The 19,723-nt window shown below is 31.6% G+C and overlaps 1 protein-coding gene across 1 annotated transcript; it reads left to right on the forward strand.

Moving 5' to 3' along the window:
• The first annotated feature begins 2,213 nt into the window (after positions 1-2,213).
• Positions 2,214-18,967, forward strand: TDO2 (tryptophan 2,3-dioxygenase). Its single transcript, XM_011360330.2, has 12 exons — positions 2,214-2,305; positions 2,511-2,616; positions 3,889-3,979; positions 6,725-6,795; positions 7,888-8,015; positions 9,635-9,815; positions 10,984-11,091; positions 13,704-13,815; positions 15,048-15,105; positions 16,237-16,316; positions 17,016-17,106; positions 18,776-18,967. The coding sequence occupies exons 1-12, from the start codon at positions 2,271-2,273 to the stop codon at positions 18,927-18,929; spliced, it is 1,215 nt and encodes a 404-aa protein (XP_011358632.1). The 5' UTR covers positions 2,214-2,270; the 3' UTR covers positions 18,930-18,967.
• Positions 18,968-19,723: the final 756 nt, after the last annotated feature.

Genomic DNA, 19,723 nt, shown 5'->3' on the forward strand with positions numbered 1-19,723 from the left:
CCTTTAATAATATTTTTTTGTTTAGCATTATTACTTGAATAGTTATAAGGTGGACCATATGAAATTGCTGGCGTTCAACCATTCTGACTCACAAAAGCAAAAATTTCATAAGATTCAAACTACATATTATGACTACAGTTTCTAAACTTTTTCATAATTTTATTGATTTTAATGTGGTTGAACACATAATTTTAGTTATGTGCTCTTAGTACTTTTTAAAAGTATATGATACATGAAGATTATATTATAAAGTTTATTTTAATACAATTCATTCTATACAGATAATTTAAATCATCATTTACAAATAGTACAGTAATCTAAAAAATTTTATTGTTATATAATAAAAAGCATGATTTTTGACAAAATTTAAATGGCAACGTATCACCTTTAACCTGGGGAAAAAGTGAATGTTAAAATGTTGATTGGAGTTTTTTCAACACGTTGCACCATCGATTGTGGACAAAAGCAGTTTTTATAACTTTGTGCTTGAAATTACAACTTATGTTTAAAATATCAATGGAATTGTTTTTATAATGTTCATGGTTTTTAATAAGTAAGGAAAAGAAGAGAAAAATATGTTTATCTGCAAGCATATCTCCACGAATACCACATTCCATAGCCCAGGGTAAAAAAAGGTCCCCTGGTTCCTGTCTCCTTTGTGATACTTTTGCTGTGTGAGACAGGACAATTTTCTACAAAATAACCTAGAGCAACCTTATGTAAAAACAGCTTCCTATAATGTTTTTTTCTTCTTTCCTTGGAAACTAGTCATCCAAAATTCACACAGAAGTAAGAAATAGTCGCAGAATTAGCAACACCAGTACTCCTTCCCTTAAAATTGGTGTCCTATTGGTTTCTGCTTTTTTTTTTTTTTTTTTTTGCGTCTGCCATAATAATTACAGCTGAACAAACATTACTTGTTGATGGACATTCTTGGGTTTTATCAAAGAGACTTTGAAAAGTTCCTACTTGTTTGACTAAGTTTAAATCTCAACTAAGGAGTTTTAATTTCTCGCAAACTCGTGCCTATAGAAATAAAACAAAACATTAACAACAAAACAAAAACAAAGGCCCACTTCATATAACAAATAGCCATAAACCATATCAACTAAATGAATGGCCTATTGAATGGCTGCTATGTTTATGGAACTTCCTTTTCTTGGAAAGAAAAAATATTTTCAAAGACCAAAAAGTAATTATTCAGTTCCTAAATATATTAGATCTCATGATGAATAAGAGACCTATGTATTAGTTTGGCTTTCTCCAAAGCAGAATTTGAGATAAGGAAGTGTGTGGTGAGAAGGTATTTGAGAGGTGTTCTCAGGAAATGGTGAGAGAGTAGGGAGTGTGAGACAGGAAGGCAAGGACAAAAGGCCAAAATAAGGATTCAATATTGAGGTCAACCCCGTGAACAACTGGGCATTCCTCAACAATATGTGGAGCAAAGTGCAGAGTACTTTCTGAATTATCTTCTGAAAAATAAGATGCTGAATCATTTATTCATGAGAACACCCCTTTTGGCTTAGGGTTTCTGAGTCTGTTGCAATCTCTAGCTATCGAGTAAGAAAAATGTAAATAATGGGGTTACAGGGTGGAGGTGGGAGTTGCTGTGGTCCTAAGCAATGAGGGTGATGTGACAGAAGGTAATGTAACATTCCACAGCAGATTACACATACCCTGTTGCTGGAAACCAAAATGGTGATGGCTGAAGGAATAAATTCCTATTCACTTTCTAAATTTAGCTTAACAGTTTAGTTTAGTTTAGTTTCCTATTCACTTTCTAAATTTAGCTTAACAGTTTAGTTTAGTTTTTTTGGCTTAGGAGTTCTAAGAATATCCACACCTGAGACTGAGAGAATAGGTATTTAGTACTTTACAAGCTCCTCATCTTACATATCTTAACATTATGCCAAATGTGTTTTTGAAATAGAATAGTTAGATATCTTTTTTAAAGACTTAACCTCCATTTATTTATTTATTTAATGTTTGCTACTTTGGATACAAAAATAGAACCTGGGAAGTCAAATGATTTGGTTTGACAGAATATTTAATATTCTAGCAAACAAACTGTTTCCACAGTAAATCTATTCTGAAGTTTACAGAGGTTCAACCAATTGAAATGAGAGCCTATCTAGGAGTACAAAGAGAAGGCTGATTGGCAGATTCAAGGTGAGTAGGATAAATAAAAGGCAGCAGTAGAACATCTAGGAGGGTCAATATCATTCAGCCAGAACCAAACTCTGGTGTTTCTCAGACAGTGCGTTTTCACTATGAGTGGCTGCCCATTTTCACGAGATAAATTTGGGTAAGTATTTACCTGTATTTTATGTATGGTGAGACTCTTAAAAATGCCAAGTATGAACACTTTAATTTCTGAATTTTGAGAGCATTTGAAAACTGTCTCCCTTGTTCCCTTGATTAATAATCTAAGAGAATTTTAATCACTCATATTATTAGCTACTGTGCTTTCTCAAGTTCCATTTTTTTCTCTTCACTTATTTAATCTTCAGATATGATTCTAAAAAACACTCTTTAGAAGGCAGTGAAGAAGACAAATCACAAACCGGTATAAATAGAGCCAGCAAAGAAGGACTTAACTATGGCAATTATCTGCATGTGAGTGGCTGAGTGTCTTACAGTGTTTAGCTTCTATTGTTGGGCACTAAATTCTGCTAAGTGACATTTTCATGTTTTTTGTGTGGGGGGGGGGTTGTTTGTTTGTTTGTTTGATTTTTTTCTCAGTCATCAAATCGTTTTCTGGACCTAATGATATCTTTTTAACAAATGTATGGTTTTTCATTTTTTTTTTGCTAGAAATATTCAAGAGACTCATATGAAAATTCACCTCTCCAACAGAGGTACAGTAAAAGAAGTAAATAAATGGAGAATTTGAGCAGAAAAGTATAAATAAGATTAGTGTAGATAACTGGCAGGCATTGTATAACCTATATAAATAAGACATGGTCACTAAATCTCAACCTACATAATTATAAATGATTCCAGAAAATTTTCTCTTTTAAACTCTTTATTATATAGTAGAAATGTTAAAGGAACATATTTTATTTAAATCATTAATAAATAAAAGCGAGATGATACAAATGAGGTATTCGAAGATTATTGTGGAGTAAGATTCAGTCTATTTGTCTTTCATATTTTTAAGAGGTGAAATGATTCAAGCTCTTGATGTCGTCATCAGTGTATTTCTAAGAATGAGCTGATAAAGAACGTTAAGATCTTAGAATAGGTTCTTAAGTAGAAGAATGGAAGACACGCAGTCAGCTAAGCAAGATATTAAGCTTTTTATCATACTCATCTCAAGAGAAAAAAGAAACATGACCACAATGAGTGTATTAACGTTTGTTATGATAGAATCCCACCAAATGTAAAATTCTTCAGAAAAAATGAAAACCACAAATTTAGCTCATTATGCACAATGAGACTAATTATTTAAAAGAAAATAGAATGAATCCTGAGAATTTGAGAATTCAAGGATTTTTTCAGTATTGTATTCTTCCTCTTATTAAAGTTAGTAAAAAACAAGTTTTGCAATTTCAAATCAGTCATTTAATTTTTTCTAGTTTTATTGAGATATAATTGACAGAATAATGTGCAAGTTTAAGGCATACAACATGTTAATTTAATACATTTGTATATTGCAATATGATTACCACCATAGCATTAGCTAACAAACATGTCTTATCATGTCATATAGTTACTATGTCTTTGTTGTGGTGAGAACATTTAAGATCTACCCCTTTAGCAACTTCTAAATAGAAAATACAGGGTTAATAACTATCATTGCTATGCTTTACATCAGATCCCCATAAATTATTTATCTTATAACTGGAAGTTTGTACAAAATCTGTCTTTCTATTTCCTTGTTTAAAGCTGGAAAAAATTTTGAATGCACAGGAGCTTCAAAGTGAAATAAAAGGAAATAAAATCCATGATGAACATCTTTTCATCATAACTCATCAAGGTATGTTGCACAAAAAGTTAGATAATATTTGTTCCATAGGCACGTCCCATCAATAATGAAGAAAGCTACAATTCTTTTAACTAAAAGATGGTGAAAGATCAAAGAATCATCTTTGTTAAAAATGTTCGAGGATATTTTGCTGTTAGATAATTTCTCATAGGACCAACTTCTGGAATATATGTCTTATTTATGTTACTTCATTGCTAATTGGATCAAGTTGAGCTTTAGCTTTGTCCTAAATCCAAGGAGATGTTTTATTTTTTCGAATTCATAAAGAATTTACAAGCTGTTACTATTCTTCAACTTGTAACTTTAAAAACTACTTTCAAGAAACAGACTACTCAAATTGATTGATACTTTACATAATCTCACATAAATCTAAACATGTTAAACAGAAACGTAAATTTTTTCTAAAATGTGTGGTTATCCTCTTCAGACTTATAACTTCTGGGCAGTGGTTTTTAACATAGCAGTTCATGACTTTGGAAATTTAGAAAGTCCCTGAACTCTTTGAAATCATGTGCGAAATTTCATGAATATGTGTCTTAAAGAGGTCTGTGACCCCAAAATATTAAGATTTACTCTCAGATTATTGGTGTCATAATTCCGTGCTCTGGTTGGCAAGGGCCCAATGATCTGAGCCAGTCATTCCCCATTTCTAGACATGTTTCCTTTCCCTACTAATTTTTTGTGTCTTTTCCTCAAATAGTTGTTTGCTTCACTGACTGGCTAAAATGATCAACTCCTCTGAGTAAACAAATTAAAGATGGAAAATGATTGGCTTAATGTGTTACTTGTCCTGTTTTTATGTTTACATTTTTATCGGTGGCTTACACCAAAGCAAAATCAGTAGAGGAGGGTTAAGGCAGAGTAGTACATATTTAGAATCCCATCTCTACCATTATAAATTGTGTGACTTTGATATGGTTTCTTGACCAGTAATTCTCTCCATTTCCCCATGTGTAAAATGTAGAGAATTATTGTACCTTCTCATTCATAGAGTTCTTATGAAGGTGAAATGAAATAATGTGCATTAAGCACTTAGCCTAAGGTATAGCAATAATAATAAGCAGACAACAAATGATAGGTATCATTATTTGATAGAGAGGCTTTCTTTCTATCCTTTAGTTACAACATATAGTCACTGGGTCATAGTAATAGCCACATGAAGTTAAACCAGAAAAGTGGATACACAAAATGATTCAGAAATGTCTGATTTGTCACTAACCATCAGATAAATGCAAACTAAAACCACAATGAGATATCGCCTGACACCTGTCAGAATGGCTATCATCAATAAATCAAAAAATAACAAGTGTTGGTGAGGATGTACAGAAAAGGGAACCCTCATACATTGTTGGTGAGATTATAAATCGATAAAGTCACTATGGAAAACAGTATGGAGATTCCTCAAAAAATTAAAAATAGGTATACTTTTTGACCCAGCAATTGCACTTCTGTGTATTTATCCAAAGAAAAACAAAACAATAATTCATAAAGATCTATGCACTCCAATATTCATGGCAGCACAATTTACAATAGCCAAGATATGGAAGCAACCTAAACGCCCATTAACAGATGATTGGATGAAGAAATTATGGTTCATATATACAATGGAATATTACTCAAGTAAGAGAGAAAGATAAATACCATATGATTTCACTTACATGTGGAATCTAAGGAACAAAGAGAACAAACTAATCAAAAACAGATTCACAAATATAGTGGACAATTTGGTGATGGACAGAGAGGAGAGTTGGGGGCTGAGAGAATGGGGTGAAGGGTTAAAGAAGTATAAATTAGTAGTTGATAGTTGGTTAAGGGGATGGGGAGCATGACGGAGGGAATGCAGTTAGCATTAATATGATGGCTAGGTGGAGGGCCTGGGGAGGGAGGGAACAATTGGTGAGATTATTGTATGAACTATATAGATGTCTAATCAATGTACTGTATACTTGAAACCAGTTTAAATAAATTAATAAATAACTGATTTGCTCTTTGTCCAAATATGAAAATTCAATCTATAAAGTCTCTTTAAATGTAATTTAAAATATAATAATTTCTGCTTATTTGTACAGAAACATAGTCTTTACCCTTATAATAGTACTAAATAGAATGCTCTAGAGATCCTCTAAGATTATTGATTTTCTATGCTTATCTAATGACTACATTGGTTATTTAATTCATTTATTCATAAAATAATCATCCAATGTTTATCTTATGCTAACACTATGCTAGGTACTGAAGGAAATAGATGAATATGACAAAGTTTCAGATTTAGAGTATTCATAAACTTGTCCTTCCCATAATATTCTAAGCCCCTAGAAACCAAAACTTTGTCATATACATTAGGTGAGTAAATGCTGATGTTTCAGTTTATAAATAAAGTTGAGTATTACTTCTGCTTTTTTGCATACCTCCAGCTTCCAGTAGAAAGTTAGAATTAGATTATGTGCTATATCCTAAAAGATCTAAACAATATATTTGTTGAGGGAAATCAGTGTAATAATTACAAATATAAAGCATATAGACTATACGCCTGGCATATTAAAACATTCAATAAATGGAGGCTATTATAAGTTTATTACTAATATTTGGTTATAGCATAAAATAGGGCAATATTGATATTTATTGATTTTTAAATTACATTTTTATTATTTTCAATGTGTTAACCATGTCTTTTATATAATTATGGTCAAAGAGGCTCTTAAAGCTTTCCAGATGACAATGGTTTTCTCATTGCAGCTTATGAACTCTGGTTTAAACAAATCCTCTGGGAATTAGATTCTGTTCGAGAGATCTTTCAAAACGGCCATGTGAGTTCTTGTGTCACAATATTGAGTTTATACTCTTTTTGGAGATTATAGAAAATAGTATTAATGAGAAAAATTTAACATCAAATGGTGAAATTATTGCTTGATGAAAAAAATTATTTTGAGGACAAGGCTTTAATCATATTTTCCCAGCACCATTGCTACCCTAGAGCTACACATTGCTTTAAGATTCCTTTCAAATTTCAGTTTCAAGCCCCTTGTTTAGAACTTATTTTTTTTTTTTGCCCTTAAGAAAAGTTGTTTCACATGATGATAGGTTGCCAGACTAGCGAATATAGAGCCTTTAATAAATAGGTACCAGAATTGTATTTCTAATGAGTATGTGCTGTGTGAAGATAGGAGAAAATAATGAGGAAAGTGGAACAGGAAGAGGAGAAAGAGAAAAGAGTAGCAGGGAGGAGAAAAAGAGAAGAATCAAAGGAGAGAGGAGGACAAAGGACAGAGAGGATCAGAGTGGGAGGAGAACAGAGCAGAGCTTCGGAGGTGGCAGAAGTCTGAACTGCATTTTCCTACCTCCCACCCTGCTTCCTGCTCCCACAGCCCTCCTGACACGGGACCCAGCCTGAGGTCCTCTACCTCTGAGCCCCTGCTTCAGGACGGGCTGGGGAAAAGAGAGCATTCATACAGACAACACTCTTCTTTTATATGTGAATACAATTCCTTTTTATGTCGATGGCTACTTACTCCCTCAGTAAAGAGCAGGTTTATTCAGGTACTGCTTAATCCTCACCCAGAAGTTTCCATGTTACCTTGATCTTTATTCCTTGGAGCAAACTTAAGGAGAAATTTACTTTAAAATCAGTGTGTTGTGTTCCAGAATTTATTTTTAAATTGTTTGCATGTAATTTTCTATTTTAAAAGAAAGAAAAATAATTCGGATTTTACATTCATTTCTTGCACACAACGCATAGCTGCCATTAGTTCAACATATTCTTATAGCAATTTTTAGTTCCAATGTTCCTTTTTTTTTTTTAACAGAGATGAAACTAATAGGAATGCATTACCGTTACAGTCTATTTTGTATCTTCTAGAAATCAGAATAGATTATCCACTGTCTCATTTCTTAACCATCAGCTCAGAGATGAAAGGAACATGCTGAAGGTTGTTGCTCGAGTGCATCGCATTGTAGTGATCCTTAAACTACTGGTGCAGCAGTTTTCCGTTCTAGAAACGATGGCCGCCTTGGACTTCAATGACTTCAGGTGTGCATTTGTGGCTTTGTGTTCATGCACTGTGGTTTACCTTCTCACCTGAGTGAGGTACAAGGCGAACAAGTGTGACATGAGGAGACTGTCCTACTGACGCTTTGTACTATCAGCGCTTGGGAGTCTTAATTACAAAGCATTTGAAAAGTTATGAAAAACATTTCATCACTCACTTTAACATATAAACATAATATGATCAAGTCATTTCAATTCATTGTCGTGCCTTGTTTTTATCCAAAGTGAATTTTAAACAACTTATCAAAATGGCTAAAATGGCTGATATCATACATATAACTAAATTTAAAAAAAATCTAAAAATAAAATCTTAAAATAAAAGAGGAACAAGAGTGGAACTATATTAGACGAAAGAGAACCTCTGCCATTGTGAATTAACTCCAGTATTATTTTGTCATTTAAAAAATTATTTTAGACTTTTAGTTTATTATTTATAAATAATTCATTTTATAATCTACATGCTTCAGCTTCTATTATGAGAAAAATATGAAAAGAATACTGTCTTCCTCTGACACATCTTAACTGGCTAAAAAAATGCAAAGGGTATCTTTAGTGGAAGGGTTAATTGGATTTCTCCAAGCCTGAAAGAGAAACATGTAGCTCTTTTTTTTCTTATCATCATAGTCACTCTTTTGTGTTTACATAAACTTGCTAAAAGTGTCTACTTCCTTCAAAATGTCAGTCTTATAAGGAGAACAAGCATATTTGAGCAATATAAACATAGCCAAGGAAAATGAAAGTCAGAATCACAATGAGATGCCACTTTACATCCACTAGGATGTCTATAATGAAAAAGATAGACAAAACGTTTTGAAGAGAATGTAGAGAAATGAGGGGAAAAAAGAGTGGTATATAAAGAAAGATATCAGCAAAAGCGTCATTTAGTATAAGTTATGGATTGAATTACAATTTTTAACTCTACATTTCCAAGCAGTCAAAGCCATACCAAATTCGAAGATAAATTTTCTTAGAACATTCGCTGCATTTAATGATGTAATAGGCAGTCCAACATGTTTCACAATCAAAAGAAATGTAACAGAATGCCTTTGTGGTAGATTTAAAAAATTACGAGATTGAGTGGTTGTGTAGGGTAGGAGTAATAACATATTTTAATTGTTTATTTTGTCCTAGTCAATATCCCCTTCATTTTACTTGTGGTATCTCATCGTTGCTCATAATAATATTAGGTGGTGAAATCAGTGATAATATCCAAGAATGTAAGTTTTAGGAGGGATCGAATACTATTTATAATTTATAAACAATCTTGAAAAAATATTGCTCAATGTCCATCTGTCTTTATTTTAGGAAAAAAAATTAGCACACATACATACACGTACACATTTTGCAAACTCTACAAACATGTCAAATTTAAATTGATTGACAGACATCAACAATGATGTTTAAGTAGCTCATTTTCCTTATTTTAGTAAGGTCTGAACTAACTATAGGTCCAACTCTAGGCAGTTGTGTGTCTGCATCCTTGATAATATGTAGGAGAGTAAAACTGACAATCTCTCACAATACAAGAAATCATTACAGTAATTTATAATGTCAACTTATCTCGCCTTTTTCTTCTCTTCCCTTCCTCCATTTATTCTCAGAGAGTACTTATCTCTAGCATCAGGCTTCCAGAGTTTGCAGTTCCGACTACTAGAAAACAAGTTAGGTGTTCAGCGTTTGCAAGTTCCTCACAACAAAAGACATTACCATAACTTCAAAGGAGAAGATAATGACCTGCTGCTTAAGTCCCAGCAAGAAAAAACACTTCTGCAACTAGTGGAGGTACATGTGCAAATACTATTTCTACAGTCTACTTCAATACATCTTGTTAACTTAGTTTCTGTTAGGTAAAAATTGTAAAACTCATATCAAAATTTGGTATCATTCATTGTAAATAAAAAAGAATTTATAAAAATTTGTAAATTTGTATATTTATATTTAAAATAATATTTAAAATATTAAGAACTGTTGAGAATTTTAGAAATATTGATATAAGCAATTACATATTACTATTTAATAACTTCCTTATCTTATTAAAATAATCCTTTAAACATTCATACTAAGTAACATTTAATTAGCTGATTTTTAAACTAAGTGTGGTTAAATTACTGAATAAGCTTTATTTCTTCAAAATATTTCTTAATCGAGAGTTCCATGAGTTGTATATTTTTCTCAAATGAAATTATTAAGAGTATGTACTCTTGAGAATTTTCTCCTTCATGTCTTAATTCCCTGTAGGTCTATAAATAGTTCTGGGGAATAATTAATTTGTTTTTTCATAAGTAAATTATTAAATAAGTATCGTATGGTCTTGAGTTCCTTCACAAATCCTGGGTACTGAAAATTAAGATTAACATATAATGCTATATAACAGCTTATAAAGATAGGGAGAAAAAGAATCACAAACCTAATTTCAAAGCCAAAATAGGTTAAATGAGAACCCACAGAGATGCATGAATTATGTTTTATTTCTAGATTAAAAAGTTTTGTGGAATCTTAAAATAATTGAGCAGTTTATTTCAAAGTTGTTAAGTATACCATGCTCTTGCATTTAGAAGAGATCATATGTTATTATGCATGTCATAATTCCTTCAGATACTAAGACATAAAGTATTTTGAAAATAAACCATAAACTTTATTAAAACAATATTTAGACACGTTCATAGGTTTATAGAACAAAATTGGGATTTCTGTAATAATATATTTCTTAGTAAAGAGTAAATATTAGTAACATGATTGCCTTAAAGATTAAGAGATGAAATACAATATATTGTTATTTTTAAATGAAGAAATTGAAGGGAAAAAGAACACGTTTACACACAAAAAACATTACATTTATATCTCAAAAACATGAAAATTTTCTGTTCCAAGTTCATAAATGTTAGTTAAAATGTATTTTACATATTTAAATTTTTACTATGTACTCATTTTAAAATAATATTTATTCAAGGCATGGCTGGAAAGAACTCCAGGTCTAGAGCTGCATGGATTTAACTTCTGGGGAAAGTTTGAAAAAAATATTGTCAAAGGCCTACAAAAAGAATTCACAAAAATTCAGGTATTCATGATTCCATAAGTAAATATAAGCTTACTATAGAAAAGTATTGGGAATTATAACAATTCTCTACTTTCCCTTTAACTTTCATTTTCTTATGTTTATTTCACAAATTCATCTGCTTAGAATATATTACATGACGGATTTAATTTTTTTATGTACCATAAAAATTAAAATAAGGAGTTTATTATAGACAAGATTTTATCTTTGATAAATAGATGAGATTAATATATTTGTCATTTCTATTCTAAAAATGTTGATTATGACCAATTTTAGATAGCAGTAGACTCACAAAGGACCAGTTAGCCAAATATATTTAGCCATACAATTTTCCCTTGGCTCTTATATATTCGTTGAGTTCTTCCTACTGGTTCTCAGACAATGTCAAGTTTCTCACTAAAAAAATACTGTTAATTCTTCATTTTCTTCAAATTATAGGCCACTCATCCTCTTTTCATGACTAAATTTCTCGAAAGAGTTGTTTCATTTCTGTCTTGTGAAGCTGTAGCAGGTAGTATGGAAAACAGAGACTTTGAAATCACAGTGCATGGGTTCAAATCCCACCTCCATTTCTTAATTGCGTGACATTGAACTTCTGCTGCTTAACTCTCTTTGCTTCACTTCCATCATTGGTAAAACAGAAAATAAAAGTATCTACCTCATATTAATGAGATTAATATTTGTTAAATATTTAGAACAGTAGTTAGCGTAATTATTTATCTTCCCTTTTTGAACCAATCAATCATTTTTTCTCCCATCGTTCATAAATGGCCTCCATGTTCATAAATCCAATGGCCACTTTTTATCTCCATTTTACTTGAGCTAACAGTGGCATTCAGTACTATTTACTATTTACTCTTTCTTGAATATTCCCTCCTCCCCCCTTGGATTTAGTATACAACATTCTGTCTTTATCTAATTCTCTGGGCCTTATTTCTTTACTGGCTCATTTTTATCCCTCAGACCAATAAATTGTAAGGTTTCCCAAAGCACTGGCTTATATATAGCCTTTATATCCTTTCTCTGTGCTCTTTCTCTGAATGAACTCATGTATACTTACTGCTTCAATGTATACCTATACACCAATAATTCTTAAACATTTACCTCTAGCATAGATATCTTCTTAAACTTCAGAACATATATTTAACACCCTAATTTATACTTCCTCCTGGTCCTCTCAAAAACACACTGATAAATACAAAACCTAAAAAAATTTCCCCTTCCATACAGCCTTGTATCAACTTGATCTTCAAGTTTTTCTCCTGTAAACCATATAGTTTGTCAAGTAGGACACGCAAAACTTATCTTTTTGCACTCCATTTTCTTTAGCAATCAACAAAATGTTACCACCAAATGCTACTAACTTAATCTTCTAAGTAAGTCAACTATTTCTCTCTAACCTACCACTACCAATCAAGTGCAAACTGTCATTGTTTTCACCTAGACTAAAGTAGTAGTTTTTCAACTATTTAACAGGGCTCCCCAATATAGCTCTAATTTATTCTCTAAACTGCAGTTTGAGCAATCTTTCAAAAATTCAAATCTGATTATATTTTGCTTTTGCATAAAACACTTTGATATCTCCCCATTGTTTTCAGGATAACGATAAAGGTATTTCGTAATCTCATGTGACCAAAACATGATAAATTTCTTTAAACTGAATTTAGTTCTTCAAATTTACCACCACAGAGTCTTTTTATGTGTTATTTTCAGGGCTTTGAATGTTCTTCCCCAGGTAACTTCTTTTCAACCTTCAGGTCTTGGCTTGAGGAAAATTTCTGCAGGAATGTCTTTCCTGATCTCCTTACTAATCTGTTACCATGGTACTAAACTGCTCCTGTATGCCACTCTATGGTATAGGACACTCCTTTATGTCCATGGTTGCAATTTAATTTGGAAATGATTATTTGTTCAATGTCTTGTTCCCCCAGACATTATACTGCATAAGATCAGGGGATTCAATTTTTGCTCACAATTTTATCTCTATCACCTTAGCATGACATTTGCTGCAAAAATGAATAATTAATTGGCAATAATCTACATACAAGATCTTACCACACAGTGTGGTTCTGCGGAATTGAAGATAATTGGGTTAATTAATTTTTTCTCCAGCCTAATTAGTCGAGTTGCAAGTAGAGCATGTGTTGTAGGAAGAAAAATAAAAAATTTCCTAAACAAATCAATAGATAGCAAATGAATAAAAATATAATGGTAAAATATCTCTAAGACATTATATTTACAGAATACAATACTGAATATAGAATTTCAATAGAGTTAATAGTTTTCCTAACCAGAAATTCTTAACTTTTCTTAAGTGAAATCACTTTACTTCCTGTGTTAAATAATTTCTGTCAAAAATTAGATCATTATTGACCACTATACCCAATGAATTCATTTCTCATGATATTTATTGAGAATATTTTAGACTAACAGATCACAATAGTGTGAGAAAGATGCCTTTTTATAAGCTATAATTTCCAAGTTATAATAGTAAATAGTACATATCCAAGTATACCCTTTCTGCACCTTGTGAGTCTACTTTTCACAAGCAATGTTTTCTAAAATAAGAATCTATTCTCTCTAATGAGAATATTAATGCAGTATTTCCCCCAAAGGCTAAGGAAGAGTCAGAGGAAAAAGAGGAAAAAATGGCTGAATTTCAGCAACGAAAAGAGATATTACTCTCTTTATTTGATGAGAAACGTCAAGAGAATCTCCTTAGTAAAGGTGAGTGATGTTATGTGAGTAGAGGTAATAATTTTCTTTATTATCATTTCCCTGCAGTGTACTACTGTGAGACCAAAAGATCAAACCTTACTTGTGAAAAATAAAAGGAAAACTGACATTCCATTCATAGAAACAAGATTGGATTAATAGTATCTATGATAACCCTATATTAACAGGTTTAAATGCCCAGCTTATCTCAAAGACATTGGTAGAAACTTTCATAATATGTGAGATGTGAGGGCTAGCAAGATACATGGAATATGGTTTCTCAGCCTAATAGATACAGAAATGAAGACAATCCTGTAATTGCAATATACTATGATAACAGTAGGATAGAGAAGGAATAACTCCATTGTAAAGGTGAGGGGAGCTTAGGTAAGGAAATTAGTTTCCCAAGCAGACCAGGAAAAGCACACATTGGGACTTCTGGCATTATTAATACTGAGCTATTATATTCTGAAACTAATTGACCAATACAATCAATATCTTTATTGTTTATCTGTTTGAAACTCATGCTCATTTTTATTTAGAACTTTTATTATAAAGTACCTATACAAATTGGAAACATTTTTTTGTGAATTTAAGTATAAGGCATAGCAGTATATGAAATTAGTATGAAAATCTATAATCTTAAAGGTCATTAGCCTGTTTTTTATCAAACCTCAGTAAAGAATAGCAGTCTTATTTTCCTGCAGACAGAGCAAAGCCTTTTGTTGTATAACATATACGAGATTTTGTATAATGTTTATGTTCCTTGAAGCCAAGTGATTTTAAGTAATTTAAGTAATTTTAAGTGAATCAGCGAAAAGTACTTTCAAATGAAACTTAGAATAAGTCCTTTTTAACTTTATAAAAGGAAGTCGTCACACTATTTTACTTGGAAAATACATTCTATCATGGAAGTTAATTATTTTCTATACCGGATTTTCCTAATATGAATTTAAAGGTTCTGAGAATTCAAAAAATGTTTTGAGATATATATACAGTTTAAATTCTCAAAATTTAAATATGATATATATATATGTGTGTACATATATATTTGTTTCCCTTTTAAAATCCAGTATGAAAACAATGTTTGATATGATAGTTTTCCAATTTCAAGCTAAGGGCTAAATTGTTAAACTAAAACTTACATTGTTTTTTAAAAACATATAACAATTATTTAAGGCAATGGTGCCAAATTTATATGACTACCCTAAATGACCTATTGAAACTTGCTGTGTATCTTGCAGGTGAAAGGCGACTGTCATACAGAGCACTTCAGGGGGCCTTGATGATTTATTTTTACAGGTAAAAGCAAATTAGAAGAGAAGTAAAAATTAAAAGTGAGGATTGGCTATAAATAATATATCAAGTATAAAGCTTATACATTGCAATCATTGTTTTAATAAGTCATTTAGTTTTGGAGGAAAGTTTAGAAAATAAATTGTGAGGTTTTATGAGGTTTTCTTTCTTTTACATAGTAAGAGTATAATTGTATCTCTGTAGTTGGTTAAAAAAAAACCACTCACACAAATTAACCAAATATCCTTATATTCTATTACATGAGACATTAAGAATTTTAAAAGGCTAAAGTTTAATTTGCTACAGAAATTCAGTCATGAAATGTGTTCTGTCATTAAACAATGTTGTAGTTATTCCTGGTTTATATTTTAAAAAAAAGAATAGATAAATTGAAAACACCTTATAAACTATTCTTATTCAACAATTTCAAGTAAAATTGTCTTCACTATTTAATACATTTGAGGTGACCCTTAAATGTCCACATACTCCTATTTTATATATTTGAATGTCTCATCTTCATGTATCATGAATTAAATGAGTCAGAACACTAGCAAAAATAGCATACTCGTGAAAATACCCATTTGCTGGATGTCTTACTTTTATTTAATTTTTAATCTTCTCAAATCTGTTTCCTTAGAATGGCAACATAATCAAAATTTTTTACTCTTTTCCTAAATTCTTATTAAAAGTATGCCACTCAAGCTTACGTATCTTAAGCAGAACTTGTACTGAGTTGAAGGATTAGATGAAGAAAAGGGAAAAAAATACATACAAAACACATTTTTTAGAGGAAAAAAAAGCAGTCTTTTTTTTTTTTCTGTTTTAATATCTTTGCTTGGAAGACCTTTTTGACTAATATTAGCTGTGAAACCTGAGATTGTGTGTCTACCTTTTAATGAGAACTGATGTTAGGTGGGACTCAATCTCGTTACTTCCTGTATATTACATGGATATTTTAGACTCTTCAAACAAACACTGTAAGCTGAGTGGTAGTACCTCCATTTTTGAGATGAAAAACTAAGAGTAGGAGAGTAATGCAGAAATGCACAGCGCCTAAGAGGCAAAGTTGATATTGTAAATCACATGCTCTTCTTAACACACTAAATTTGCTTAGATTCCTTCTTATTTCTCTTTTAGGGAAGAACCTAGATTCCAGGTCCCTTTTCAGTTGCTGACTTCTCTTATGGACATTGACACACTCATGACTAAATGGAGATGTATGTCCTCCCTCTCATCCTGACCCCATAATTCTTCTCCCCGCATCCTGTTCTTTTACTCCCTTTCTCCTTCTGTCTATCCTTCTTCCTGTTCTCCTTTCCTTCCCCTTTTGTGTATGTGATGTGTTGTGTGTTGTGTGTGTTGTGTTTGGTGTGTAACGTGTATGTTTAATTAGCTTAACAATTACTCTCTCCCAGGGTCTACTTACCCAGTATACACAACAGGCACAGTGCCTACAGCCCAAGGCAACTTTTGGGGCCCATGAAAATGTTTTATTTGGTAATCAGAAAAAAAAAAAAAACTTTAGATCCAAGCAAATGTTTTAACATATAATAGTAATCTATTCATCTGTATACCAATATAATTTTAAAATAATTATAATTAAGAAAAATTTTTTAATGGAGGAAGAGACCCATAAAAGCAAAATGACCAGAGCTCATGAAAGTCATAATTTGTCCTTGTTCTCCCCTACTGTGTTCATAAGGTAATTGTAAATACAGAGTCAGATGCATGTAGCCTGAACCAAGCGGGCTGCCAGGCAACCTGCTGGTCTCATCTGGCTCTCACACGTGAACCTTCCATATGGCTAAGTGATAAGATACGAGCCTTTTCCCAGAAGCAATAACCATTACCAGCCCCTTGTTTTTAGAACTAATGGCAGAAAAATATCCATGGAGTTAATTTGCGTGTTTGCCTAGATAACCATGTGTGCCTGGTGCACAGAATGCTGGGTAGCAAAAGTGGCACAGGTGGGTCATCAGGCTACCAGTACCTGCGCTCAACAGTAAGGTAAGATGGGGGAAAATTCACCTTTTTATCTTGATGGAAATCAGCAAGTCTTTGTTTCTCCATATGTATGTGTGTTGTCTAGGAAAAGTCATTTATACTTGGTCTATTGGCTGACAAAACATTTAAAGTTAAGTTAAGGTATTTTTATTAGAAACTCTGGCAGTCATTGTAAAAATCTTTAGTTCTGGAAGTTCATCATTTGATCCTGTGATGAAAGAGACATGGTATTCATGGCTACATGATCTCTGAGGACACGGAAGAAATGATCCAAGTAGAAAATTTTTCAACTCATTCTGGCTAAAGTTTAGGCTAGACTAAAACAGTTATCATTAAGTATACTAATGTCTTCTTGGTGATATGAATGACACAGATAAAAAACAGTCTCATGTTTCCTGATATGACTCTATCTTATAGCATAAAAACTACTTCCATCTTCTCCAAAAGGGTCCTTTTTCATGTTTTCACAAGAAAAAGCTCAACATTTATTGAGCACTTAAAACATGCTAGAAAGATTTTATTACGTTTATCTTATTTTATTTAATATTCAAATGACAGATTATATATAAAGATTCATCTGAAAACTGGGAAATTTACAAGGCTCCTTGAAATAAGGGAATCAGTTCAAGAATGTTATTCACATTTAGTCTCCAAAATTCTTTTTAGTATAGTTTTTCATCCCTACTCTTACCAACCAGATTGACTAAGTTATAAAATACACAGGTTCAGTTTTTCATCATTTTTATATTTCACTTTCCTTGGGAAGAAACTCTAGATTGAATGATTTAGAAAATTCATCGGTGTGAATTTTCACAATAGGTACATATTTTCTCTTTCTCTGGGAATAAATTCTCTAAGTATGAAAGTAAAAATGGTTGTACAAAATGAGGACATCAGTGGGTGGTGGGAATAATTAACACAAACAGCATTTCTAGTGTGTCATTAATTCATTGAATCTTCACAAGGGCCTGGATAGAGGAAGGGACTGTAGTTTTTATTTTATAGAGTTAGAAACCAAGACACTGAGGTTTGGACAACTTGTCCAAGGTTACATAACTTGCAAGTGACAGAACAGGATTTGAACCTAAATTTGACTTTAAAAGCAAATGTTCTTCTGATATAAAACTACAACAGTTAAAATAGTCGACAAACACGAAAGCAAGTATAAGTGTTAAAACCATTCTTACAGACATTTGTTATGAATCTAAGATGGGATTTTGATTTATTAACCCATTCATGTCAGTTACTTGGAAGCTACTTTGCAGGTAAAAAATATTTTCTAATGAACAGCTGAAAACACTGATGATTTAAATGTATTATTTTTCATACCTTCCTTTTAAAGTCAGAAACAAGAACAAACTTTCCACTGTCTTTATAAAGTTACTATGACAATAATAAAATTCTAGTTTTTAATATGAACCAGACTGGGCAGAATCAATGAAACACATAATACTGTTATGTGGGCATGAACTCTGGATGCAGACTAAAAATGAGGCAATTTTCATATTAATATTACTTAATAAAATATAGATATAATAACATGTAATATATAATATAATGCTGCATACTAATTATTTATGGCAAAATATCATTATCTGAAAAATAAAATTTTTCTATGGGAAATTTTAAAGTTTCATGTCAATAAAACATCTGTATATATGTGTTTTTCCAGTGACAAGTACAAGGTATTTGTAGATTTATTTGATCTTTCAACATACCTGGTTCCCCGACACTGGATACCGAAGATGAATCCAAATATTCATAAATTCCTTTACATTGCTGAATATTGTGATAGCTCTTACTCCAGGAGTGAAGAATCAGATTAACATCATCTGCAAAAATCTATGAAGAACACTGATTTCTGTTTTTTTTTCCTATAAATTTTGATGAATATTTGAAGAGTCCTAATGTTATATACATATATTCATAGTTAAGCTCTGTGGTGATCTTACTCCTGGAAATAATGTTACTTTATGTATTGTGACAATATAAAACTAAGAATTTTTGTGATGATATAAAACATTAAGATAAAATTAATTCAGTTAAATTGTAACATCGTACATAAGAATTTTCCTATTAAAAACTTAATGTCCCCTGATACTTACCTACTGTAATCATTTAACCTAATCATTATCTCATTATTTTATACTTTATAAGCTTGTAAATTTCAGCTATTTCAAATATTTCATGCAATAAAATATATCATTCTGTACAAAGACTTATTCAATCAAAATTTTTTTCCTGTCACCAAGATGCCTTGGAATCTTGGAATAAATAGTATTTGTCAAGGTTTATTTCTTTAACAAACTAAATAATTTAATTCTTTTTATCTATATTTCTTGGTATTCCAAAGCTATGGAGTTGTATTTTTTCAAAAGGTATATCAGTAATTCTTAATGTACATGTCAAAACAATTTGTAATACTAGTTTCTACCCTTGTCCTTATTCAAACTTCCTTCTAGTGCTGATGGTACACTTTAAATAATAATTCTTAAGTGGGTCACAAAGTGATTATAAGGTTGCCTAATTTAGTATTCATTTTGAGATTTTTGTAAGATCACATCCAGGAACATCTTGCTGATTTTCATTATGACTCCTAATTATTATGTGAAATTTCACT

This window comes from Pteropus vampyrus, unplaced genomic scaffold (assembly GCF_000151845.1).
Source record: "Pteropus vampyrus isolate Shadow unplaced genomic scaffold, Pvam_2.0 Scaffold53, whole genome shotgun sequence".
Classification (NCBI taxonomy): Eukaryota; Metazoa; Chordata; class Mammalia; order Chiroptera; family Pteropodidae; genus Pteropus; species Pteropus vampyrus.